Below are 27161 nucleotides of genomic sequence, written 5' to 3'. Positions count from 1 at the left end.
TAGCTCCAAGTCATGTACTATAGGTAGACAGTCTTGAAGTCGTCGTGGCCTAAAGGATAAGGCGTCCGGTATATTCGTATCGAGCGATGCACCGGTCTTCGAATCCCGCAGGCGGTTACCAATTTTTCTAATGAAATACGTACTAAATGTCCACGTTTGACTACCACGGTGAAGGAATAACATCGTGTAATAAAAATCAAACCCGCAAAATTATAATTTGCGTAACTACTGGTGGTAGGTACTCTTGTGAGTCCGCACGGGTAGGTATCACCACTCTGCCTATTTCTGCCGCGAACCAGTAATGCGTTTCTGTTTGGAGGGTGGGGTAGCCGTTGTAACTATACTGAGACCTTAAAACTTATGTCTCAAGGTGGGTGGTGGCATTTACACTGTAGATGTCTACAGGCTCCAGTAATCACTTAACACAAGGTGGGCTGTGAGCTCGTTCACCCATCTAAGCAATAAAAAAAAAGACAATTGCTACTGACAGATCAAAACGTCAATTACATAACATAATACGTGTAAACGTTGTACATAAACAAACAAAGGTTTTTAGGTAAATAAATGTAACGGAAGCAGCATAGTTCTAAGCGGTCGGGCATACGTGCGCGTGCGTCGGTCCGTGTTGAGCCGCGCGGCTGATAAAGCTCGCAATTTTAGTTGTCAGTTGAGAGCGTGCCGTCGAGAGCATCGCTCGCTTTACCGACCTTACCGTCGCCGTACCGAGCGCGGCTATCGTCCATCCGGTCACCCACGGGACCATCAGACACGATACCCGGCAGCGAATCCTGTGGCATGGTAATTTGTGATCAATAATTCAAAAAAAAAAAAGACGGATTTTTTTTTTCGTTTTTTTTTTTTATCTTGGGTCAGAACGGACACTGCAGCTTTGCCGTCATTTCTCTCTTGAATCATCTAGTTCGGTATCGTATTGCGTAATTTATTATATTATATTTTTTTGTATTTTTTAGGTATCGTTTGGTATTTTGTTAAAATTTTCATCTGCTTAATAATTTTTTTGTGTTTCCATATTGTACGTGGTACATAGTCATTATTTAAAAAGTTGCCCAAATTCTAACACTGAAGTGCTCTGAAGAAGTTAATGTGATTACCTAGGTTTCTACGGTACCACTACCGTACACTGGAATATGGTTAACAAGTAATGCTTGCGTTTATTAACTACTAATATAGAATACTGTATTTTTTTTTACTTTGTAATCAACTCCCTTCTACGGTATTTCATGAGCGCTACGACACGTCTAGCTTGAAGAGATCAAGCTAAGATTACCGTAGATGTTGACGCGGTCATGGCATTGCCAACGCCCAGAGACAATGGTAATTACATTCCACCAGAAAGGCTATATTTCTGGTATGCAAGCAAACTGATGAGAGGAAAAAAATACAGGTCAAAAATTTTGAATCACAAAAACTGGACCTTGTAAAGTTTTTGCTAAAAATTAGTCCTTTTTCTAATTTTCCATCCAATTCTGTGATAGATTTAATATCTGTGATGGCACACCCGGTACATCCTGAGTTAAATAGGGCCAGGGTTAGCATTGGTCAGCGATGAATCCCTTATCAGTGTAGGAATTGACCCGAAGGCTAGCCGATTTGCGCAATCTCGTGTCGCACGTCCGTTGCTAAATTCATTTGTGTGGGAAACATATGATATTCCATTTAATTGTGATTTTTACGATTTATAAAACGGACATATACGTGTTGTTACAGGGGTGCGTCAATATTTATACGATGGACGTAATTAGATGGTATCTGTTTATCGTCTCCTTAAATTAGAAAATAGTTATAGCTTAGGAATCACTTCCGAGTCAACTATTCCTTCAAAATATTGCTGAAGTTTACTCTGTTGCTTCATTAAGTATAAGAAGGTTGATTGTTTTATAATCACGAACTTACGACTTTATTTGCGAAGCAATTAACGGTCGTCGAACAACACTGTAGGCCATCAATAAATCTTAAATTATTGCATTCTCGTAAGTCTGCGTCGTTACCTTCGACATTGGCCCCACGTCCGCTATTGTGTTCGTAGCTTTACTATAGCTTTTATGAATAACAGCCTGTCGTTGGCTGTCGCAGCGAGCTCTATTATTGTCACCTGGCAATAAAACGTTCGATGCATTGTCTAATTGCGGTGCCCATGGTGGGTTTTTAATGCCGCAATACTTTATAACCCCTTACTGAATATGTCTTGCGGTTTTATGTTTATTTTGTCGGTTCAATAAGATTTTGGGGGTGATTCATAACTGAATTAATTTATAATGATTTAAAAAAAATAAACATTACCAAATTTAAATATAAGGGATTTGAATGTGTGGTCGTCCAATGACCGAAATTAATCAATAATTAGATTAAAACACTTCAATTAGGTTCATTTTTTTCTTATAAAAGTGGTAAAAATCGGTTCCAAGTACCGCTTGACAAATAGAGGAGAAAAGGTACTAGATTATCTTGTTTTTAAATTCGCATTATAGCTATATTGACTAAGAGACCAGAAGCAGACCGTTTCATTCTTCTTTGTGTTATTATTCAAGATCAGTTTTTCAACATCTCGTGTAACTTCTGCCAACTCGGGTCAAACCGAACATATATATATAATATAGACGGTTGTTTGTATAGATATTTAATATAGACTTGCACGAACTCAATTGGGTAATTTAACTCTTCTGTGATTTATCCAAATACAATCTTATTGAATTTTGTGATTACACAAATATTCATCAAAGCGTCCAAAAACCGGGGTGAGGTTTTTAAAAGACCTAGAAGTTTCATGTCATCATTCGATATATTATAAATAGGTAATTCGTAATCAACTGCCATTCGTTATAGTTGCATTTTGATGAAAATTCTTTAACAATACTGTCACGTATATGAACAAAAGCATTTTCGTTGAGGATTGTCGACACAGCTGCGTCTCGGTCTGCCTGAATCGTTCTCTGACACAGTTTGAACATGTGTCTTTCCGCGTGTAGGTCATCCGAGTGTTTTTTTTCTTGTTTTTGCAGGACGTTTCAATGACGCCGCTGGTTTTCGCGAGGTTTGAAAGTCGATTTTATATTTCTGTATTTATCTTATCATGAACACGAAGGTTTATATTTATGAATTCCGATATTGATTGGCTATTAACTTACGTAGTAAAACGCTATCTTGCGCGTCTGACACTAAAAGGTCGTGGTTAGAAAACTCCTGTTTTCATTATTTCTGCAAATCAAGTCTATCTTAAGGCGAAGGTGAACGTGATAGTCAAACTGCTGGGAATATATTTTTAGTTTTTATTTGTAGATAGGTGACACTAACAGCGTGATGTTAAGTGGTGATAGGAGCTCGTAGGAACGTGACCTCCACCACCCAAGAGACAAGGGGTGCTGGATTGCTTCGAAATAGACACAAATAATCATTAGACAGAATATCGTGCTTAATATTCGTAATATTTGTATTTTTATTACACGATATTATTTCTCCTCATTTGAGTCGTCTATTATCAAAGGTGGCAATCTGTGCATTTGGACAAAAAAATGTTATTGATATGTCAATACAGATTGATTTGAATATAATCGTCTCCTTCAAAGAATACGGTTCAAAACCTGCATTAAATAAAGGTTAATACTTAACCTGTTATTTATCTAAGATATCGTTCAGAAGAGTTTTTTGACTGCCAATGGAATACAAAGTCAATAATTCGTTTTTCTGATTTACCAATAATTGTCCAAAAGTCACATTGCCGGCTTTGATAATAGTCGACTCATCATTCCGATAGAGGCACCCGTCACGTGCGGACGTGCTCATCGTCCACTCGATCGCCCGGTCTTTGTTCGCCCGGCTTTTGTTCGCGCGGCCTGTGTTTGTGGTGCATCTGCCGACTAAGTGCTCTTTCTGGAAGTTTTTATTTGTTTTGTTTCCTTTTGTTGTTTCTGTGTTCGTGGTACATCTGCCGACAAAGTGGTTTCCTGCAAGTATTTATTTGTTTTGTTTCTTTTCGTAATTTCTGTTTTGTTGTGCTTTTTCTTTGTCCTGTAGTAATCGCGCCGCATTGCCACCTGTGTTCAATAGAACCGCTCAGGTCCGAGAAGTTGGGGCCTCGCCGCAAGGCGAGTGTTTTCAAGACCCGGGGCCGCCCCACCTGGGTACTCAGCGATCATGGACGCTGTATTCGCGGAATTCCTCCGACTTCGCCACCCACAGCTCGCCTCGGAGTTTTTGGCCTTCAAGGCCAATCACACTGCGAGCCCTCTCGAGGACTCCGCCGCGCTCGCTGCTCCTGCGTCGCCTGTACCTGCGTGCAGAGCTTCTGCATTGAGCACCGCAGCCTCTGTCGTGCTTGCCGCTCCCGTGTCGCCTATACTGGCGAGAAAAGCTGCTGCGTCGTCCGCCGTGACCATCGTTTCAGCTGAGCGATCATCCGCGGCCTCCGTCGCGCCATCTAAAACACCTACACTTGCTCGTAGGTCGCCTGCACCCGCCTCCTCGTGCTCCGACTCTGACTCGGACATGGAGGTCGACCTCGCCCCCGCCTCATCGACGGATGGATTCACCCTGGTACAGAAGGGTAAGAAGCGTGCCGCGGAGTCTCGAGCTCCCGCGGCCGCTAAAATTAGCAAAGCCGTGAACGCGTCGCGCCCCCGCCCTCAGACTCCCGTTGCGCCCCCAGCCCGTGCCACTCCGTCGCCGCGTCCGGTGGCACAAAATAAAACCCAGACCCCTCCCCCGGTTATCCTTCAGGAGAAGGCAGCTTGGGATCGAGTTTGCCTGGCCCTTAAGGCCAAAAATATAAATTTCACGAATGCCCGTAACCTCGCGAACGGCATTCAAATTAAGGTTCAAACACCCGACGACCATAGGGCCCTCTCTTCTTACCTCCGTAAGGAGCGTATAAGTTTCCATACGTATACGCTCCAGGAGGAGCGCGAACTCCGCGTTGTAATACGCGGAATCCCTAAAGAGTTAGATGTAGAGCTCGTAAAAGCCGACCTGTTAGAACAAGGCCTACCAGTGAATTCTGTGCACCGTATGCACACCGGTCGCGGTAGGGAGCCATATAATATGGTTCTAGTCGCTCTCCAGCCTACCCCCGAGGGTAAGAAAATCTTTAACACACAGACCGTCTGTAGGCTCTCTGGTATCGCTGTCGAAGCCCCCCATAAAAAAGGCACTCCTAGCCAGTGCCATAACTGTCAATTGTACGGGCACTCTTCCCGTAACTGTCACGCGCGCCCCCGATGTGTTAAGTGTTTGGGCGATCACGCCACGGCCCTCTGCGCTCGCGACCAAAAAACCGCGACGGAACCGCCTAGCTGCGTCCTGTGTCGAACACAGGGTCACCCCGCGAATTACCGTGGTTGCCCCCGAGCCCCTAAAATAAATCGCCGCGTCGCCCGCCAAAACCGCCTCCGAGCTTCCGGCCCAGACATCAAAGCCTCGGCACCCTCTGCGTCGCAGGCTAAGCCAGCGTTCGTTCCGGCGGCGGTGCCCAGTGTCTCGGCCTGGGCAAAACCGCTGCCGTACACGAACACGGCTACAACTCCCTCCTCCGCGATTCGTCCCGCCCCCGCGACTCGTCCCTCTCCCGCGACTTGCCCTCCGACCGCGTCCGACAATCTCGCTTTAGCGATCGACTTCTTTCAGTCGATCAACTTTGAGCGCGTTAACGCTTTGGGCGACGCCATTCGCGCTGCCTCCACTGCACAACACTTTATCGCCGTTGTGCAGGAATACGCCGACGTATACGCGTCATTAAATACGTACGTCCTCCCCTCACTCCGCCGGTAATCAATGGCGTATATAAGTAGAATAAAGCCCCTATCCGTAACGATAGGATTTTTTAACGCTTACGGTCTCGCAAATCAACGTGATCAGGTTTCTGACTTTTTGCGTGACCACCAAATTGATATCTTTTTAGTGCAGGAGACCCTACTTAAGCCCGCGCGCCGTGACCCTAAAATCGCGAACTATAACATGGTCAGGAACGACAGGCTCTCTGCCCGTGGTGGTGGTACCGTCATTTACTATAGAAGAGCCCTGCATTGCGTCCCGCTCGATCCTCCCGCGCTCGCTAATATCGAAGCATCAGTGTGCCGAATCTCACTGACGGGACACGCGCCGATCGTTATCGCGTCCGTTTATCTTCCACCGGATAAGATCGTTCTAAGCAGTGATATCGAGGCGCTGCTCGGTATGGGGAGCTCTGTCATTCTGGCGGGCGACCTAAATTGTAAACACATCAGGTGGAACTCACACACCACAACCCCGAATGGCAGGCGGCTTGACGCGTTAGTCGATGATCTCGCCTTCGATATCGTCGCTCCGCTAACCCCGACTCACTACCCGCTAAATATCGCGCATCGCCCGGATATACTCGACATAGCGTTATTAAAAAACGTAACTCTACGCTTACACTCGATCGAAGTAGTCTCAGAGTTAGATTCAGACCACCGTCCCGTCGTTATGAAGCTCGGTCGCGCTCCCGATTCCGTTCCCGTCACGAGGACTGTGGTGGATTGGCACACGCTGGGCATCAGCCTGGCTGAATCTGATCCACCATCGCTCCCGTTTAACCCGGACTCTATCCCGTCTCCTCAGGATACCGCTGAAGCCATAGACATCTTAACGTCACACATCACCTCGACATTAGATAGGTCATCGAAACAAGTTGTAGCGGAGGACTTCCTTCACCGCTTCAAATTGTCCGACGATATTAGGGAACTCCTTAGAGCTAAGAACGCCTCGTTACGCGCCTACGACAGGTATCCTACCGCGGAAAATCGTATTCGAATGCGTGCCCTACAACGCGACGTAAAGTCTCGCATCGCCGAAGTCCGAGATGCCAGATGGTCTGATTTCTTAGAAGGACTCGCGCCCTCCCAAAGGTCTTACTACCGCTTAGCTCGTACTCTCAAATCGGATACGGTAGTAACTATGCCCCCCCTCGTAGGCCCTTCAGGCCGACTCGCGGCGTTCGATGATAACGAAAAAGCAGAGCTGCTGGCCGATACATTGCAAACCCAGTGCACGCCCAGCACTCAATCCGTGGACCCTGTTCATGTAGAATTAGTAGACAGTGAGGTAGAACGCAGAGCCTCCTTGCCACCCTCTGATGCGTTACCACCCGTCACCCCGATGGAAGTTAAAGACTTGATCAAAGACCTACGTCCTCGCAAGGCTCCCGGTTCCGACGGTATATCCAACCGCGTTATTAAACTTCTACCCGTCCAACTCATCGTGATGTTGGCATCTATTTTCAATGCCGCTATGGCGAACTGTATCTTTCCCGCGGTGTGGAAAGAAGCGGACGTTATCGGCATACATAAACCCGGTAAACCAAAAAATCATCCGACGAGCTACCGCCCGATTAGCCTCCTCATGTCTCTAGGCAAACTGTATGAGCGTCTGCTCTACAAACGCCTCAGAGACTTCGTCTCATCCAAGGGCATTCTTATCGATGAACAATTCGGATTCCGTACAAATCACTCATGCGTTCAACAGGTGCACCGCCTCACGGAGCACATTCTTGTGGGGCTTAATCGACCAAAACCGTTATACACGGGAGCTCTCTTCTTCGACGTCGCAAAAGCGTTCGACAAAGTCTGGCACAATGGTTTGATTTTCAAACTATTCAACATGGGCGTGCCGGATAGTCTCGTGCTCATCATACGGGACTTCTTGTCGAACCGCTCTTTTCGATATCGAGTCGAGGGAACCCGCTCCTCCCCACGACTTCTCACAGCTGGAGTCCCGCAAGGCTCTGTCCTCTCACCCCTCCTATTTAGCTTATTCGTCAACGATATTCCCCGGTCGCCGCCGACCCATTTAGCTTTATTCGCCGACGACACGACTGTTTACTATTCTAGTAGAAATAAGTCCCTAATCGCGAAGAAGCTTCAGAGCGCAGCCCTAGCCCTAGGACAGTGGTTCCGAAAATGGCGCATAGACATCAACCCAGCGAAAAGTACTGCGGTGCTATTTCAGAGGGGAAGCTCCACACGGATTTCCTCCCGGATTAGGAGGAGGAATCTCACACCCCCGATTACTCTCTTTAGACAACCCATACCCTGGACCAGGAAGGTCAAGTACCTGGGCGTTACCCTGGATGCATCGATGACATTCCGCCCGCATATAAAATCAGTCCGTGACCGTGCCGCGTTTATTCTCGGTAGACTCTACCCCATGATCTGTAAGCGGAGTAAAATGTCCCTTCGGAACAAGGTGACACTTTACAAAACTTGCATAAGACCCGTCATGACTTACGCGAGTGTGGTGTTCGCTCACGCGGCCCGCACACACATAGACACCCTCCAATCCCTACAATCCCGCTTTTGCAGGTTAGCTGTCGGGGCTCCGTGGTTCGTGAGGAACGTTGACCTACACGACGACCTGGGCCTCGAATCAATTCGGAAATACATGAAGTCAGCGTCGGAACGATACTTCGATAAGGCTATGCGTCATGATAATCGCCTTATCGTTGCCGCCGCTGACTACTCCCCGAATCCTGATCATGCAGGAGCCAGTCACCGTCGACGCCCTAGACACGTCCTTACGGATCCATCAGATCCAATAACCTTTGCATTAGATGCCTTCAGCTCTAATACTAGGGGCAGGCTTAGGGACCCCGGTAACCGTACTCGTCGAACTCGACAAAGAGGTCGACGTGCAACCTAACCCATGCATCAGCCCGCTGAGTTTCTCGCCGGATCTTCTCAGCGGGTCGCGATTCCAATCCGGTAGTAGATTCATTCGCGAAACAATTGCTCTTGAGTTGTTAGGTCTCCTTCGGAGGCGCTCGGGCAGTTGTTAGCAAATCCCACCCCTCTTGGCTGAGCCTTTGCTCGCCCACCTGTCCTGGTGAAACTGGAAAGGCCTTCGGGCCACCAGTAAACTTTCAATCATAAAAGTCGACTCATTTGTAAACGATTCTTTTGCTTTTAAAAACGTTACAACATTTTCAGGCTCAAATTTTCTTTTAAAATAGGAAAATAATTTCTAAGATTGCCTTCATTAATCTAAATGCAGCAACTAAATAAATAGGTGCTAAACGTCTTAGATGTTTACCGAAACATATCGCGAAAGCTCTTCGGCCTGTTTCCCTTTGCAATATTTACGTGTTCCCGACACACAATTTTGATAGAATCTTATACAATATACAAAAATACGCGTCTGTTTTTCTTTTACGAATGAATGTTTGTTTTCAATATAACAAATGGAGGCGATGAAACTAGATTCCAGTTAGCAGGTTGGGTATTTATCATTTGGTTCGTAAAGTGTGAGGCTTGGCAGACGACTTGATTCATTTGTAAGTTTTTTTTTTCTATTCACTGAGCATTTCGACTAGTTATGGACGTGATAGATAGGCATGACGTTCGAGATGGTAACTTATTTATTTGTAATAAGGTTTGAGGCAAGTAATGGGGAATTTACCGGTAGATTTCATTATAATATTCGTACATACTCTAATGTTGTAATTCAATTATTATTGTGGTAGGTGTAGGTAATGTTTTAAGCCCTCAAGAGGGAGACTGCAGAACTGTAAAGCCGAGTCTTGAAATATGTCTCATATATGAGACAGATCAAGTCATTAATATTGGGCGGTCTACAAATTTCTGCAAACATCGTCCACTATTGAAATATAGTTCAACTTCGTTGGTATTTTGGAGGTAAACGGCAAAGGGATCTTACACCGAGCGGGTGTAGTTACTCGGTAGACCGACGGTCCAAATTTTATTGTTTGGAATTTGTATATATTGCAAGCTTTTCTTGAAAATGTCAAATGTTGTAAGCGAGATTCAGGCATCTGTCAAGTATATTTTGTTCTATGATGGCTACCGCCACATCACTCCTCTCCGAGACTGGAGCTCGTTGTCTTTAAGTTACCGTTATCCGTGCTGAGATTAGCTTGGAAGTGTTAGTGCTGCTCGAAATCTGCGATGAGTAGATGAGTCGATCTTCTCAGTGGGTCGCGTTTCCGATCCGGTGGTAGATTCTGCCAAGCACTGCTCTTGCTAGGGCCCGTGTTTGAGCCCCGTGAGCTCATCTACATGTTAGGGCGAAGCTGAAATAGCCGCTCAAGGCTATCAGCATAGGTAGGAAAAAAAAAGCAACTTTGATCTTGTGTCGCTGCAGTTTAGAGTTATTTTACTACTATAGTATTTTACGATATTGACCTTATTATTACCTATTATCTACCTTATTATTTTACTATATTATTTTCTACCATCGACGGCATTACGAAAATACAATTCATTTTTCTTTTTAAATTCACAGCAGCTAATATTACAATTGGTGCTTCGACGTCAGGTTTTGAGACAGATCATTTTCATTCCTATTTATCGTTCATTCACGTTGTGATATTTATAAATTCCGTACCGATTATAGGCGATTACATATGTCCAATTTCATTCGCTTCATTTGGGTGTGCTTTCATCAAATTTAGATAAACGTACTCAAACGCAAGCACTGTAATACGTTTCTTGTATCTAGGCGCCTTCTTCAGATCTTGTTGTGCTCACTCACGGTACATTTATCGGTACTGAGTGGTTCTTTGATGGCGATGAAACGAACGCCGCGCTTCCCACTTCCTAGTTCTTGAATGGAGCCCTTTATAACTGGTAGACTTGTGTGATTATGTTGTGATGTAATACAGATATGAGTGTCCCCAATCTGCCATAATTGCATTCGAGTATCGTAGAACGTCTATTGTTTGATGTTAACATTATTTTAACATGGGGGCGGTGTTTCTATGCTCATCAGTTTAAAACCCATAAACTAATTATCGTATTCTGACAGGTGATGTGTCATTGAAGGTACTGCTAGCTACTGCGGAATCGAGCTTTTCCTCCTCATTCATCATGCCCTTACCTCGATAATCCATAACTTTTCAATAGATTACAACTTCAAGGGCGTACTTTATTACGTATGTGACATGAAAATCGTGATTTCTCAAATCAAACATCGGATTGGTTTTGAAGTGAGTTGGAAACGTAAAGAATCCTTACAAATGTGGTTCGGCACGTAATCAAAACTACCTATTTGTGTCAACACGTTTCTCTCTGTACTGCTCATGTGGTTGTTTGGTATGTAAAATCCATTATTTTTTTAGATACAATTTTTCATATTTTGTGTTGTTGCAATATAATTTTCCAAATATTTCAAATAAGGCAAGTTTTAACCAAGTCAGAAGGTTCTGTGGTTAATTCTAAAAAATAAAGATTTTAGAAATTATAACGTTGATAAATTTTAGGCGCGTCTATTTATGGTTTAAATTTGGGAGACATTAAAAAAAAATTAAATCATTTTTAATATGTATACGACGTTAAAAACATTGCCACATTTCCTAGTCATTGCTCGTATAAGTATTTGAGACACCATATCGGCATATTTTATATCTGCATAGGATTTGTGAATATTTTTTGTTACATTCATTTAGAGAAATGGCCTTGACCTAAATTAAGATTGTGCGCGTTTGATGATAACAAGGGGTCAGTACCGTGAATCGCAATAAATATAAATTTACTTTGATAATATTTATCCGATTTATTCGCATCTAGACCTCACACAGCGCTTTGCAAAGAAATAAAATTGATTTCATATAAATATATTCACTTTACATATTATTTAATTACTAAAAAAATAATCAAATGTAACAGGCAAGCCTGCGCTACTTTTTCCGTGATTATTTATCTATTCAAAAGCCTGTTAGAAGAATTCTCAGTTTCAAGTAACTTTGCGAAGGTTGCAAACATGACAATGCTTCTACGCCTTTGCGGTAGGTAGCGGCTTGGCTCTGTCCCTAGCATTGCCGAAGTCCATGGGTGACGGTAACCACGACTGGGCCGTATGCTCGTCTGCCTAAAGGGCAATAAAAAAAGGTACAATTAGGTTCTGACTAAGTTCATCGATTTATAAAATTTAATTTAGCCATCACTCTCATGGGGGCTTAATAGGCAATAGGTAAACTAAAGTAAGATTGTGGTTATATAATAATAATTTGTAAATATTATAGAGACGTATGAGGATTTGCTTATTCGTTGTCTCAAAACACCGAAACTTCGTATTTTAATTAAGAGCCATTTGGATGCGTTTTATAGTACGTGAGGTCTCAACAAGTCCCATTAATCAACTTAGTAAAGCTGAGTTTATTCACATTTCTCTTAATTCTTTATAGTTTAACTAAGAATTAGATTAACTAAGAAAACAAGTGGGCCGTATGCTCGTCTGCATACAAGGGCAATAACAAAAAAAAACGCCAAATTGAATAATATTAAATTGACTAAAATAAACACGAAACGAAACGGTACAATTACTTGAACTAGAGGTCCCGCAGTAGTCGAAATACGACTATAATTAATTGGAATTGTAAGTTTGTACACTACACATTATGATTGTATTTTATACTTTTATAATCACAAATTTCGCCAAGACTAAACAATAAAAAATATTAACAAAGACAAACAATATTTAATCTCAATTTGACAACAGACGACAAGAACAAAAGTTTGACAATAAATAGATTGCGTGCGTGTGTGCGTCAAATACATGGTATGTAGGGTGTGTAATGTTTTCGTTAATTGATTTAATGTAGCTTTTATGCATTATTTAAAAAATATATTAGCATTGTGCACTCCTTCTCTATATTCTCTATAAGTGTGGAAAATTTCATACTCCTCCGTCCGCGCAATTTTCGTAAAAAGGAACACAAAGTTTTTGCTTCACGTATTAATATATAGATCACGTGATGTGCTACTATAACGGCCGTCTGGTGTAGTGGTAAGTGACATGGTTACTACACAAGGGGGTCGCGGATTCGAATCCCGCCAAGAGAAGATATTTGTATGATAAATATAAATGTCTATTCCAGGGTTATGGATGTATATTAAATATATGTACGTGTATAATAAAAATCTTACATTTATATCCGTTATCTGGTACCTGTAACACAAGTTCTTTACGAACTTATCACGGGACCAGTTAACGTGGCGTGATTGTTAGTAAAATATTTATTTATTTATTTATTATTAATTATTCTGAAAACTTTACAATTTTTGACAAGTACATAACTTAGGAATCCCAAGTGCGTTATTTCACTTGGGTGCACATTTCAGGCGTGCTCTATTCGGCATTGTCTTAAATTAATTAGCGCACGTGCCCCAATAAGCAAGCGAACTGTTTGACAGTCGCATCGAGGTCGCCCCGGCACAGACTCTTCAGATCAATCACTATGATGGATCGCTTGACAGATTTTCTTTGAATTTTCGCAATTAAACTAGGTAATTAGGTTCTTATCGAATATCCTGTGTAGAAGCTGTGCATTCTGTAGTTAAAATCTGGTGAATTTAATTCTTGGTAACATCGAACTATGGTTATTTGATTAATATAATTTACAGTTCTTTTTTTTGGTCACAATTATTTTCGATGTTGTATATGACTTGAATTGTGATAGTGAGTTTTTTTAAATCCATTTTTGTGTTCTGACCGCCGCGGATGGATATTTTTTAGTGATTTTTCAGCAATATGAGAGTAGCGAATGTCGTGGCATCTTTGCAGTTTCAGGTAAGTGTTTTGGCGTTCGGCGATTAGTATTTGTAGAAAGTCTTAAAGGGGGCATCAACATGAAATTCTTTTGTAAATTATTTTGACACTTAGAGCACTCTAATTCCTAGTTAAACTATAAAGAATTAAGAGAAATATGAATAAACTCAGCTTTACTAAGTTGATTAATGGCACTTGTCGAGACCTCACGTACATATATATAAAAACGCATCCAAATGGCTCTTAATTAAAATACGAACGTTTCGGTTTTTTGAGACAACGAATAAGCAAATCCTCATACGTCTATATAATATTTACAAATTATTATATAACCACAATTTTACTTTAGTTTACCTATTGCCTCTTATGCCCCATGAGAGTGATGGCTAAATAAAAGATCTGGTAGATCGTAAAAAAAGTTATTTAAAAATATAATTGAAAGTGAATATAGTGATAAAAAACCGTACAAGTGACAAATAAACTAGTGAATGTGACTATATAATGAAGGCAGGGTCCTAAGTTAACGAATAATCCATAAAATACCTAAGAAAAAACTGAAGTGTTAACAAACAACAACCTACGAACTTTTCAAGTCTTTTCTCGCGAAACCAGGAACTAATAATTGTACCAAGGTCTATGAAAGTGCCGGAGTGCAAGTGAATGAAAATCGCGAAAGCTATCCCTTTTTTGGAAAACATAACTTCTCTCCTGAATGAGTCTGCAATTTTACCTATCTGTCATATCAAAATAATCTGGGAAACAGCGCCATCTATTAGAAAAAAAGCACACTACGTATGAAAAAAACTATCCAGCTCCACTAGAGGGCGCAACTAGTACCAAAACAAAACAGCATGGAAGAAATCATGAAAGCCTTACAAAATATTCAAAAAGAACTGAACGCTCAAAAAATAGAAATTCAGAAAAGTGGTGAAAAGGTGACAGAGCAAGTAACACTCAACATAATTAACAAATTAGAAGAGAAATTTTCCATATTGGAAGAAAAACATCAAACTTTGAAAGAAAATGTTGAACAACAAGAAAAAAGGATTCAATTTATGGAAAAACAAGCAAGACAAAGAAACATAATTTTCTTCGGTATCGAAGAGAGTGAGACATCCTATCATAACTTGGAGAACAATATATTGCTATTAATAAGTGAAAGACTGTTATTAAAATTGGATTGTAGAGATATTCAAGAAATAAAGAGAGTGGGGAAAAAGGGTGATAAGCCGCGACCAATAATTGTAACCTTTTCTACCCTTGGTTCAAAGGTCAGCATTCTCAAGCATAAAAGATTATTAAAAGACACCCAATACTACTTAAACGAAGACTACCCTAAATACATACTAGAAAAAAGGAAAGAACTACAGGAGAAAGCAAATAGAGAGCGCGAGAAAGGAAATAAAGTCACGATAAAATACGATAAGCTTGTTATATTAAAATCAAATAACAAAAGAATACTGATGACTTCACCAGAGTCAGATCCCAATTCTCAAGCACTAGTTGGTAATAGTACAACAAGACCCATTAAGAAAAAAATAAAACAATCAAACCCATATATACCTAGATCAAATAGTGTCTCAGAAGGAGTTCTTAAACCAAGCATTCTAAGCTATTTAGTAAACAATAACGTTAATACACCACATAACCAAACCAACGATAAAACCATTAACTTACATTCATAACAATCAACTTCCCCCTCCCTCAACGATGCAACATTCAATCAATTCCAACCAAGCAACGAAAACCATCTTCCAATCCGGCTGGTCACCGTGGAAGATCAAGACCAAAACCCTCTAAAGAAGACATCTCAAACTCCTTCAATAATAAGAAATGGAACACTAACACAAGAAATACTTAACTCAACTAAAAAGAAGAAAGATCACCTCTACATATTAACTTACAACGTCAGAACTTTATCTACTTACGAACGCTTAATCGAACTTAGCGAAGCTCTCACTAAAATCAAATACGACATAATTGGAATGTGTGAAATAAGGAGGACGGGCACCAGGATAGAAGAATATAATAATTTCATACTATGCCACACAGGACACACACCTGGTAAACGTGGAGTCGGTTTCATAATAAATAAAACCCGTAAGAACTGGATTAAAAGTTTCATGGGAATAAACGATAGAGTAGCATTATTAAACTTAAACATACAAGGATTGTCCATGTCAATTATACAGATATACGCTCCAACTGAAACGGCATGTGAAGAAGAGATTAACAACTTCTACACAAATGTCAATAGAGCCGTAGACCAAGCCTACAAGAACTATATAATAATGGGTGACTTTAACGCGAAAATAGGTCAACCAAGAAAAGATGAACATCTAATAATGAAACCAAACGGATATGGTGAAAGAAACCAGAGAGGTTAGAGGCTAATTGATTTCGCCCTCGAACACAAACTTGCCATCTTAAATACTTTCTTTCATAAAAAACCAAACCAAAGATGGACCTGGCGATCACCGAACGATAAATACAAAAATGAAATAGATTACGTATTGTCAAATCAACCAAACATCTTCCAAAACATAGAAGTTTTAAATCTGAACTACCCGTCAGACCACAGGGCAATCAGAGCAACAATGTCTATCACAAAGCAGACGAAAAAACGCACAGCCTATAAAAGCAATCGATATTCATCACTAAAAACTGAACAAGAAATATTATCTTTTAAACAAAACATTTCATCACAATTACAGGATTTATATAAAGCCCAAGAAAAAACATCAGTACAGGCTTTATATAACACACTAACCAAGGCCATAACCCAGAGCTTACAGGACGCCCGAATTTCCAACGAAATATCAAAAGGTAACCATAAAGTTTTAAAGGAGTATACACTGGAACTTATCAAGAGAAGACAAGAGTTACAACATACTAAGATAAAAACTCGAGACACAAAAAAATGAACTATCAGCTCTATACAAACTAATAAGTAAACACATTAAACAGGACTACAAATGCTACAGATTGAAGACTATTGAAAAACATCTGGAAAAAGCAGGAAGCTCAAAAAAGGCCCTTAAAGAACTAAGAATAAATAAATCTTGGATAGACAGCTTAAACTGTAAGGACAAAACCGTAAATAATCGAAAAGAAATCATAGATGTAGCAACACATTTCTATAAAACACTATATAAAGCACAAGGAAACGAGTGTACCAGCCATAGCTATGCAAATGATATTAACTCTACAAACAAAAGCGGAGACATAGCACCAATAACTGAAAAAGAAGTAACACAAGAAATAAAAAAGCTAAAGCTAGAGAAGAGCCCAGGACCAGATGGCATTACAAATGAAGCTATAAAGGTTGCTTGGCCGCTACTGACTCTCCCATTATTACACTTATTTAACCTTATATTAAAAACTGCTGAAATACCATTGCAGTGGGCAGAATCGGAAATAATTTTAATTTACAAAAAAGGTGACTCAAAAGATATCACAAATTACAGGCCTATAAGCTTACTCTCATGTATCTACAAACTGTTTTCCTCCATAATTAACAAAAGAATAAGTGTCACAATAGAAGCAAACCAACCAATAGAACAAGCAGGTTTTCGCAAGAGTTTTTCAACAATCGACCACATACATACTCTAGAACAAATAATGGAAAAATATCAAGAGAAGCAAATAACGTTATACATTGCATATATTGATTATAAAAAAGCTTTTGATACCGTGTCACATTCAAGTATCTGGACCGCCCTGCAAGCTCAAAAAGTTGAACAAAAGTATATAGATATAATAAGTAACATTTACAAAAGTAGTACAGCAAAAATAAAACTAGAATCCACTGGTCCTACGTTCTCCATCGGAAGAGGCGTGAAACAAGGCGACCCGCTATCTCCAAAGTTATTTATATCTCTCCTAGAGTCAATAATAAAAAGACTCAACTGGGAAAAGACAGGATTGAACATCAATGGCAAGTATTTATCTCACCTATGCTTCGCAGATGACTTAGTTTTGCTGTCAGAATCTAGCACACAATTACAAAACATGATCGATTCACTAAACACAGCTAGTAAGCAGGTAGGACTGGAAATGAATCTTTCTAAAACAATGGTTATGACAAATAGTTTACAGAGAAGAATATCAGTGGACAACGAAACTCTGAAATATACAGAGAATTACATCTACCTTGGAAAACAAATTGGCTTGAACAGAAAACAAAATGACCTAGAAATAGAACGAAGAGTACAAAATACTTGGAACAAGTATTGGTCCTTAAAAGAGATATTCAAAAGTAACATGCCAACAAATATCAAAACAAAACTCATGATGCAATGCCTCCTACCTTGTCTAACCTATGCATGTCAAACTTGGAAATTTACATGTAAATTAAAAAGCAAAATTACTAGCTGCCAACGCGGAATAGAACGAAGTATGCTCAATATAAAAAAGATGCAAAAAATTCGTCACACAAAAATTAGAGAAGCCACCAAAGCGACGGATGCTCTAATCTACGCTAAGAAACTAAAATGGAAGTGGGCTGGGCACGTGGCGAGGCTAAAGGATGAGAGATGGACCAACAGGGTAACAACGTGGAAGGGTCCAATAGGCAAACGCCGGAAAGGCAGACCCCACATGAGATGGTCAGACGAGCTGATAAAAATAGCTGGTACCCGCTGGCCACAAATAGCCCAAGATAAAGATACATGGTATTCTTTAGAGGAGGCCTTCACCTTCATTTGAGGAGGGTTCATGTAAACAAACTTTTATATTTTAGACACTATAAACTTTTTTTAAAAAGCACTATCTATATTTATATTTTTTTAAACGAGGGGATTGAGGGAAGAGGGATGAGAGGAGGAAGGAGAAAAGGGCAAACAAGTGTAAACAGCATCACTATTATTTTTTCTTCTTTCCTTTTTTTTCTTTTTTCTTTTCTTCTTTATAATTTCTTCTTCATACTTGAAACGTGTATGTAACCTATTATTTGCATGAAATAAAAGGCTTATTATTATTATTATTATTATTACAGTTCTTTTTTTTGGTCACAATTATTTTCGATGTTGTATATGACTTGAATTGTGATAGTGAGTTTTTTTAAATCCATTTTTGTGTTCTGACCGCCGCGGATGGATATTTTTTAGTGATTTTTCAGCAATATGAGAGTAGCGAATGTCGTGGCATCTTTGCAGTTTCAGGTAAGTGTTTTGGCGTTCGGCGATTAGTATTTGTAGAAAGTCTTAAAGGGGGCATCAACATGAAATTCTTTTGTAAATTATTTTGACACTTAGAGCACTCTAATTCTTAGTTAAACTATAAAGAATTAAGAGAAATATGAATAAACTCAGCTTTACTAAGTTGATTAATGGCACTTGTCGAGACCTCACGTACATATATATAAAAACGCATCCAAATGGCTCTTAATTAAAATACGAACGTTTCGGTTTTTTGAGACAACGAATAAGCAAATCCTCATACGTCTATATAATATTTACAAATTATTATATAACCACAATTTTACTTTAGTTTACCTATTGCCTCTTATGCCCCATGAGAGTGATGGCTAAATAAAATTTTACAAATCGATCAACTTAGTCAGAACCTAATTGTAACTTTTTTTATTGCCCTTTAGGCAGATGAGCATACGGCCCAGTGGTGGTTACCGTCGCCCATGGACTTCAGCAATGCCAGGGGCAGAGCCAAGCCGCTGCCTACCACAATATAAGCTCTTGGCTCTTGTAGAGTGATAGTTCTCGCCTATAACCAAATCTAAATGCAGTGTCGAGATCACAGAGCGCCGTAATCGACATCATGTATCGATCATCTGTCAATGTCAGCGTTTTGGCGCCTTGCTGTCTACATTGATGAGGTCGTTGCTCTCAGCACCATGCATTCTCGTAGTGTATGTACTTATTTTATGAGTTATTTCGATGATTTTATAGTTTATGGTGTATATTGGTTAGGTATTTTCATTTACTGAACTCATTTTTTTTTTCTGTCAATGGCCAAACGTGCTTTTTTTTCCTATGCTAATAGACTTTAGAGGCTATTTCAGCTTCTCCTTGACATGTAGGTGAGCTCACGGGGCTCAAACCGGGAGTGTTGCTAAAACTGGCCCTAGCAAGAGCGGTGCTTCGCGGAATCTACCATCGGAAACGCGACTCACTGAGAAGATCCGGCGAGAAACTCAGTGGGCTGTATCTGTGGGTTAATTAGCTCGTCGAGTCCTTCGTCGCAAGCGACGGGTTCGACGAGGACGGTGACCGGTACTTGTGGTACCTAAAAGCACCATTAATGAATCGGGAGGATCCGTAATGACGTGCTTAGGGCGACGTCGACTGTTTAACATTCGGTCTACAGGATCGGGTATGAAAACGTGCTCACGGTTTATATGATATTTAGTGATCTCCATCGCCCAACTTGAGACCTGAGGTTGGAGTTTCTAATATATTTATTATATTAGAAACGCGTCTTATATGTTAGTATCAGCGCCAAGATGTGTCTCTATTTCGATACCGAAAATAAGATGAGGATGTTATCAACTTGGAAATTGATAGTTCGAAGAGCTTGTCTCAAAATGCGACTGTCAGTTATCATAATGTAGATAGAGACAGAGAAAAGGCATTTTTGTTAATTCCAACGGCGACTATTTAGTAATAGAAAAAATATACCATACGTTTGAAGAATGAAAATTCTTGATCGTCCAATACGATGTCTACACTCAATCAAATCAAATCAAATCAAAAAAAAATTATTCAACATAAATGAAAGTACACACGTGTTGAACGTCAAAATGAACTACCGCCAAATCACAAGAACTAGCCTCCGTCCTGAGAAGAACTGGCAAGAAACTCAGCGGGCATGGCTTTTTTTTTATATTAGATTTTTTAAAATATTCATTCGTAAATAATTCGTTCATAAATCGCTCTGTGACCTGTCTTGACGTTCTCACGATGAATAATTACGTTTTATAATCTTTTCTTGTTCAGCTTGCACAGGTTCAATGTTTAACAGAATAACTCGAAGAACAAAACTCTCAACAACCAGAATATATTTCGGAATATCTAAAAAGTAGACGCGCATTCTTTCTTATACCGGTGGTCTATTCTTTAATCAATATCATTCGAGATAATATCCATTACCGCACTCAGTATAGACAGGTTGTTATTAATCACGAGAACTAGTGATCAGGGAACGCGAAGTAATTAACATGTTCTTAAATCACATCGAACTACCCTGCGGGTGGATAGCAGAGGAATAAATAAGGTTCTGGAATGTTTGTAAATAATGTATTTTTTTATTTTTATTTGGAACACTCTTATTCCAGAGCATCGTTAGTTCAAACATTATTGTTTACAATTAAACGAAGATATCTGTATGTTGAATGTATTTTTGTCTTAGCACATACTTATGAGTATGAGTGATTATTGCCATTGTCCGCACACGCGAAATTAGCCTGAAAAATGTAGTCTCAAGAGTTTAATTTCTTATCTTACATGCAATTCACGAAAACAAAATAGTATTTATTTAATCTCGAACTCGCAGCCTCTTCAATGCGATGAGGCCTCACTTTATTTTAATATGTAAAAAAAAAATACGTTCGTTTTTATTAAAACAATAAAGTTTAGCTTTGTGTTTGTCAGTTACATATTATCTTAGAGATGCGCCTGCGCATCAGTTCTTGTTAATAAACTCCCAATTGGGGGCATGCGTTTGATATGGCCCAGTCTTGTTTGATAAGCGGAAGCGAATATTTGTAAAATTAATATTAATTAGAATAAATAAAATGTTGTCTTTACACACTCCTTGAAACCGACATTGACATCCCAGCTCGTGTCTCAAAGCTTCAATTAAGGCATACATGCTGTTGTCTTCGGTCGGTCGGTCGGTTGTGTTAGGACTTCGGTCAACGCTAAACACCAGTGAGCTTAATAACCATTTATACTATCAGTATGGTGAAGCAGTAATGCGTCGTGAAGCAGTAATGCGTTTCGGTTTGAAGGGTGGGGCAGCCGTTGTAACTATACTGAGACCTTAGAACTTATATCTCAAGGTGGGTGGCGCATTTACGTTGTAGATGTCTATGGGCTCCAGTAACCACTTAACACCAGCGGCTGTGAGCTCGTCCACCCAACTAAGCAATAAAAAAAAACTTAAAGCTCATTAAAACTGTTTCTAAGCTTACAGTTAATTTGTTTTTTTTTTTAACATATTTTAACCATCATTTTATTATCGTATCAAATCAAATTTAACAAAACGTATTTCTTACAAAAAACTTACCAGTTGGTATGGACGCCAATAGTGACTAGAACCTGCGAAATCGTCTTGCTGAAACAAAAAAAAAAACAAACAAAATATATCTTTAAAATCACATCTTATTTCGTTTTATCTCGTGTAATAAGGACCGGCTCGCGGTTGTAATACATAGTTGTGTAATAGCCGCCCACGCCTCTGTTCCGTGCCCCGACTACACCGCTCCGATATTGATGTAAACGCGTGCCGACGTCCCGTCCCAGCTCCACGCATCATTGTTAATCGTCGAATCATTCCACCGTTGACACGCACTGACATGACATTTGACATTGACCGTATACGGAACTGAGATTGGAGTAGGGCGTGTTAGCGGCACAGCTTACTGGTGGTAGGACCTCTTGTGAGTCCGCGCGGGTGGGTACCACCACCCTGCCTATTTCTGCCGTGAGAAGGGTGGGGCAGCCGTTGTAACTATACTTGAGACCTTAGAACTTATATCTCAAGGTGGGTTACGTTGTAGATGTCTATGGGCTCCAGTAACCACTTAACACCAGGTAGGCTGTGAGCTCGTCCACCCTTCTAAGTAATAAAATAAAAAACAGCTTTATAACGTTGCTAGCTGCTAATAGATGCGACGCCGATCATAATCCTTGAGGACAAGTATCAAAATTAAATCACGTCTTTATCAACTCACTAGCCGTACTCGCCCGCTTCGCTGGGCATTTAAAATTAACATTATTATTTACTAGCTGATCCGGCAGACTTAATCGATAAATAAAAGACAAAAGGAATCCGTCCGATGGGGGACACATCAAAGGACAAACAAAATTGTTATTTTAATTTAATTCCGAGTATTTTCATATGTATCATCTACCTTTTAAGCCTTCTCTGGACTACCACAAATAATTCAAGACCAAAATTAGGCAAATCGGTTCAGCCGTTCTCGAGTTTTAGCGAGACTAACGAACAGCAATTCATTTTTATATATATAGAAGAAGAAGTTAGGTTGTCATTATTATTAGAGAGTCCAACACTCATATAAATATAGCCTATCCATTAAGTACATGTATTTTCTACATGGATACCAAGTTTCAAGTCAATCGGATGCATGGTTCAGTAGTTATAACGGAACATCCGTAAAAACCACTGTAGATTTATATATTATTATAGTTAATTAACTTCGTATCGTAAAATGAAACTTAAAAATCATGCCACATTCATCTTGGTGAAGGCATTCTATCTAAACACGCGTTTCAGTTTGAAGGAAGGATAAGACTTCTTCAAACAAGGCTTGCGGAGAGAACTCAATAGTATGCGACTTGACTGTGCCCCTGGCATTGCTGAAGTCGATGAGCGACGGTAACTACTTACTATCAGGTGGGCCGTATGCTAGTCTGCCTACGAAGGTAATAAAAAAGCACGTGTTGCGAAGTGCACACGGCTAAGCAAGATTGTTACGGTTTGAATTATAAGACACTTGATACCATCGAGCGATTATGCGAAAGAATGCGAGTATTTTGGAACGAAGTTACTTATGAGACGATGCGGAGGGGTACCCTAACCGGGAAAAAACGTCCGTAACGTAAGATTTTTATTAGTAATGCACACAGTGTACGACTTATCTTTGTAATAACGTACAAAAAAGGACATATTTTTCATCATTCATTGACCACGATCTCAGAGCGTTCGTTTGCGCAATACACTAACTCTTATGCAAACAACCGTGAATGAAGTGTACCACAATAAGTTCGCACGTTACCGAATGACCGTGGGTTGTTGCGAAACCTCCATTTTTATTTTCTTTATACCTCGAATACAACTTAAAATTAATATTTTTGTAATAAGGGACTTCTTCCTATCCAGTGTCCCACGACACCACACATTTTTTTTTATTGCTTAGATGGGTGGACGAGCTCACAGCCCACCTGGTGTTAAGTGGTTACTGGAGCCCATAGACATCTACAACGTAAATGCGCCACCCACCTTGAGATATAAGTTCTAAGGTCTGAGTATAGTTACAAGAGCATTTATATTCAACGTTTTAATACATAATAGTCAATCAAAAGTTTGATAACAAGGAAACTAGGAGTGTACAAGTGTGAAGGATGACACAGGATCCATTCCATTCACCCATCGCTCGATGAGTCAGAGTGAGTGGACGCGCCGCCCACGCTCCGTACTCACTGCACGTCATAACTGGACGATATCTACTGGACGCTGAATTTGATTGCGAACACGTGACTTTACTGTTAGCAAAAACGAAGAATCAAAGACGCAATATATTTTAAATCGGTTGAACAAAACAATTTACTAAGCAAATCAACCCTAAATGAAATAAAAATATTTAGAATCGTAATTATATATAATACTAGTTTTTGCCCGCGACTCTGTCCGCGTGGAATAGTTACTTTGGCATAACCCTCAATTTTACCTCCACTTTATTTAAGTAGAAAGTGAAGCTATTTTTGAATTATAGAATGTTAAGGAGCTATTTAAACCCCTATTTTGAAACATTCTTTATTAATGCTCCACTTGTATTGGTTTTACCGTGATGTTATAGCCTATAGCTTTCCTCAATAAATGGGCTATCTAACACTGAAATAGTTTTTCAAATCGGACCAGTAGTTCCTGAGATTAGCGCGTTCAAACAAACAAACAAACTCTTCAGCTTTATAATATTAGCATAGATTATATACAGTATTGCATTAGACCTTATTCCAAATTTTGAACTTCTGTATCAGCTAAGGTCATGGTAGCCTGCCAGCAACTGTATTTACTTTACTAATCACATAAGCGGACATTAATGATGGATCCGATGAAACTGGTTGAGGTCAACGCAAGCTAATCAAAAACTCTATGAATCAGAATCAAAAGTAAAGAAAATTCACGAATAATAAAATAAATAGTTTGAAATACTACGGCATCAGTACCGAATGAAGTAGTACGTATTTTGCACGTTGTCATAGATCGTGACATTTGAACTTTAAGATAAAGATTTATAAAAAAATTTTCGATTTAAAATATTTCTAATTCTAATCTAAATAAGACACAATATTGTTGTCGGGTTTAAAAATATCACGTCGCAATCAAAGCGTAACGAAAGGAATTTCTTACTTGTGAATAGTCGTTGATGATCCTGACCACTTGAATCTCGGTACTGGCAAGGAGTTAAATAAACATGGAATATTCCTTTTTGAAGTAGAGGTATTTGAGAAACGGTTTATTCGTCTACAAAGACCTAAAGACGGAGTCATCGGTTCGATAATAACAACGTTGTGCTTCATGGATATTAGCAGTGGTATAGGATCAGCCAATCCATTGATAAAAATGACTTCAACGCTGAAGGAATAAGGTCGTATTAACATTAAATACATGGACCCTCTATACGATTAATCTTAAAAGAGGTTAATATGATATAAAAATGACATAAATAGAATTTCGAATATTGAAACATAAAAACATTAGAAAGAACATGAGACACATAAAAAGCATTTTTGAAATATTAAAAATATAAAAAGATATAAAAATAGTGGTGAAGCAATAGCTTTAAATGTTGTTTCTCTTCATAAGAGCAACTCAATTTGTGCTATAGTTTTACTAAGCTAAGCTGTATTTTGATATAAATAAAATAATACATTATATACATATCATTTATAAATTTGCGAGTAGGTACTGGTAGGTATAATTGATACTGTAATTTCTCTACCCTCCAGTCTAATTTGACCGGTTGTAAAATATTAAGCTATATCAAACAACATGTCTATGTTGTAGCAATTCCATCCATTGCGATAAGGGGCAGGGGATCATTTGGAACCTCTGGGTCTGCGGAGGGACTTCGGTTCCCTCTGTATTTTGTACCGCATGTTCCATGGGGAGTGCTCTGAGGAATTGTTCGAGATGATACCAACGTCTCGCTTTTACCATCGCACCGCAAACCACCGGAGTAGAGTTCATCCATACTACCTGGAGCCAGTGCGGTCATCCACAGTGCGTTTCCAGAGGTCTTTTTTGCCACGTACCATCCGTCTATGGAATGAGCTTCCCTCCACGGTGTTTCCCGAGCGCTATGACATGTCCTACTTCAAACGAGGCTTGTGGAAAGTATTAAGCGGTAGGCCGTGGCTTGGCTCTGGGCCTGGCATTGCTGAAGTCCATGGGCAACGGTAACCACTTACCATCAGGTGGGCCGTAAGATCTTCTGCCTACAAAGGCAATAAAAAAAGGAGTAATATAAGATTATAATAATAATTAGTTCCGCTTGTGGACAAATAAGGATGTTTACATAATTTGCCTGCCCTTAAGGTTGCATACAGAGATTTTATTTACAATCCTCGAATTATTAAATTCACTCTACCGTAATTAGCAAAAAAAAGGTATGTACGTAAGTGATTGATTGTTTACGTATTAATTTTTACTGATGGTAGAACGTCTTGTGAGTCCACACGGGTAGGCACCACCACCCTGCCTATTTCTGCCGTGAAGCAGTAATGCGTTTCGGTTGGAAGGGTGGGACAGCCGTTGTACTGTAAAAACTGAGACCTTAGAACTCATATATCTTAAGGGAGGGGAGGGCATCTACGTTGTAGATGTCTATGGGCTCCGGTGACTACTTAACACCAGGTGAGCCATGAGATCATTTTTTATTGGTTTGATTGGTTGGTTTGGATTATTCCTTTGATTGGTGGACGAGCTCACAGCACACCTGGTGATAAGTGATATATACAACGTAAATGCGCCACCCACCTTGAGATATAAGTTCCAAGGTCTCAAGTATAGTTACAACGGCTGCCCCACCTTTCAAACCGAAACGCATTAGTGCTTCATGGCAGAAATAGGCAGGGTGGTGGTACCTATCCGCGCGGACTCACAAGAGGTCCTACCGCCAGTTAAAAGTAAGCTCGTCCACCCGTCTAAGCAATAAAAACGATAATAATAATAATATAATTATGATTAAATGAAACAGGAATATTTTCTTGTTATAGTAGGACTAAATATAGAAGTGTGGTGGCATAGAGCGCTGGCCCGGGTCGTCGTACCTCGTTATCATTTCGGCACAGATTCCTTGACCCCCGCCCCTCGGGCCCGCCCTCTCATGTCTTCCACCCTCCTCTCTCGAGCGTCCCATTATCAGTACCTTATTAATCAAATTAATGACGCTTGTAAAGAAGCTGATAAAAACAAAACTGTTTTTTTTTAGCGTTCGTAGAGTCAGATTATATTTGCTAGAGTCGATTTCATATGTAGGTCGGATTGGCATTTGCTTAATGATGGGATGGTTTCATTTAATTACTTATTGGTGGTAGGACCTCTTGTGAGTCCGCGTGGGTAAGCACCACCGCCCTGCCAATTTCTGCCGTGAAGCAGTAATGCGTTTCGATTTGAAGGGTGGGGCAGCCGTTGTAACTACCTATATA

General features: G+C 40.1%; 1 protein-coding gene across 3 annotated transcripts in view; it reads left to right on the top strand.

Moving 5' to 3' along the window:
• Positions 1 to 588: 588 nt before the first annotated feature.
• Positions 589 to 27161, top strand: part of LOC101738553 (fibrillin-1) — a 78951-nt gene continuing 52378 nt past the window's right edge. For all 3 annotated transcript variants that reach the window (XM_062674589.1, XM_038018442.2, XM_038018441.2), the window contains exon 1: positions 589 to 798. In XM_062674589.1, coding sequence (XP_062530573.1) covers positions 796 to 798 — 3 coding nt within the window. In that variant the 5' untranslated portion in view covers positions 589 to 795. The remainder of the gene's footprint in view (positions 799 to 27161) is intronic.

Source organism: Bombyx mori, chromosome 21 (genome assembly GCF_030269925.1).
Source record: "Bombyx mori chromosome 21, ASM3026992v2".
NCBI lineage: Eukaryota > Metazoa > Arthropoda > Insecta > Lepidoptera > Bombycidae > Bombyx > Bombyx mori.
Note: the sequence above shows the minus strand (reverse complement) of the source record. Positions and strands in the feature narration are given on the sequence as shown.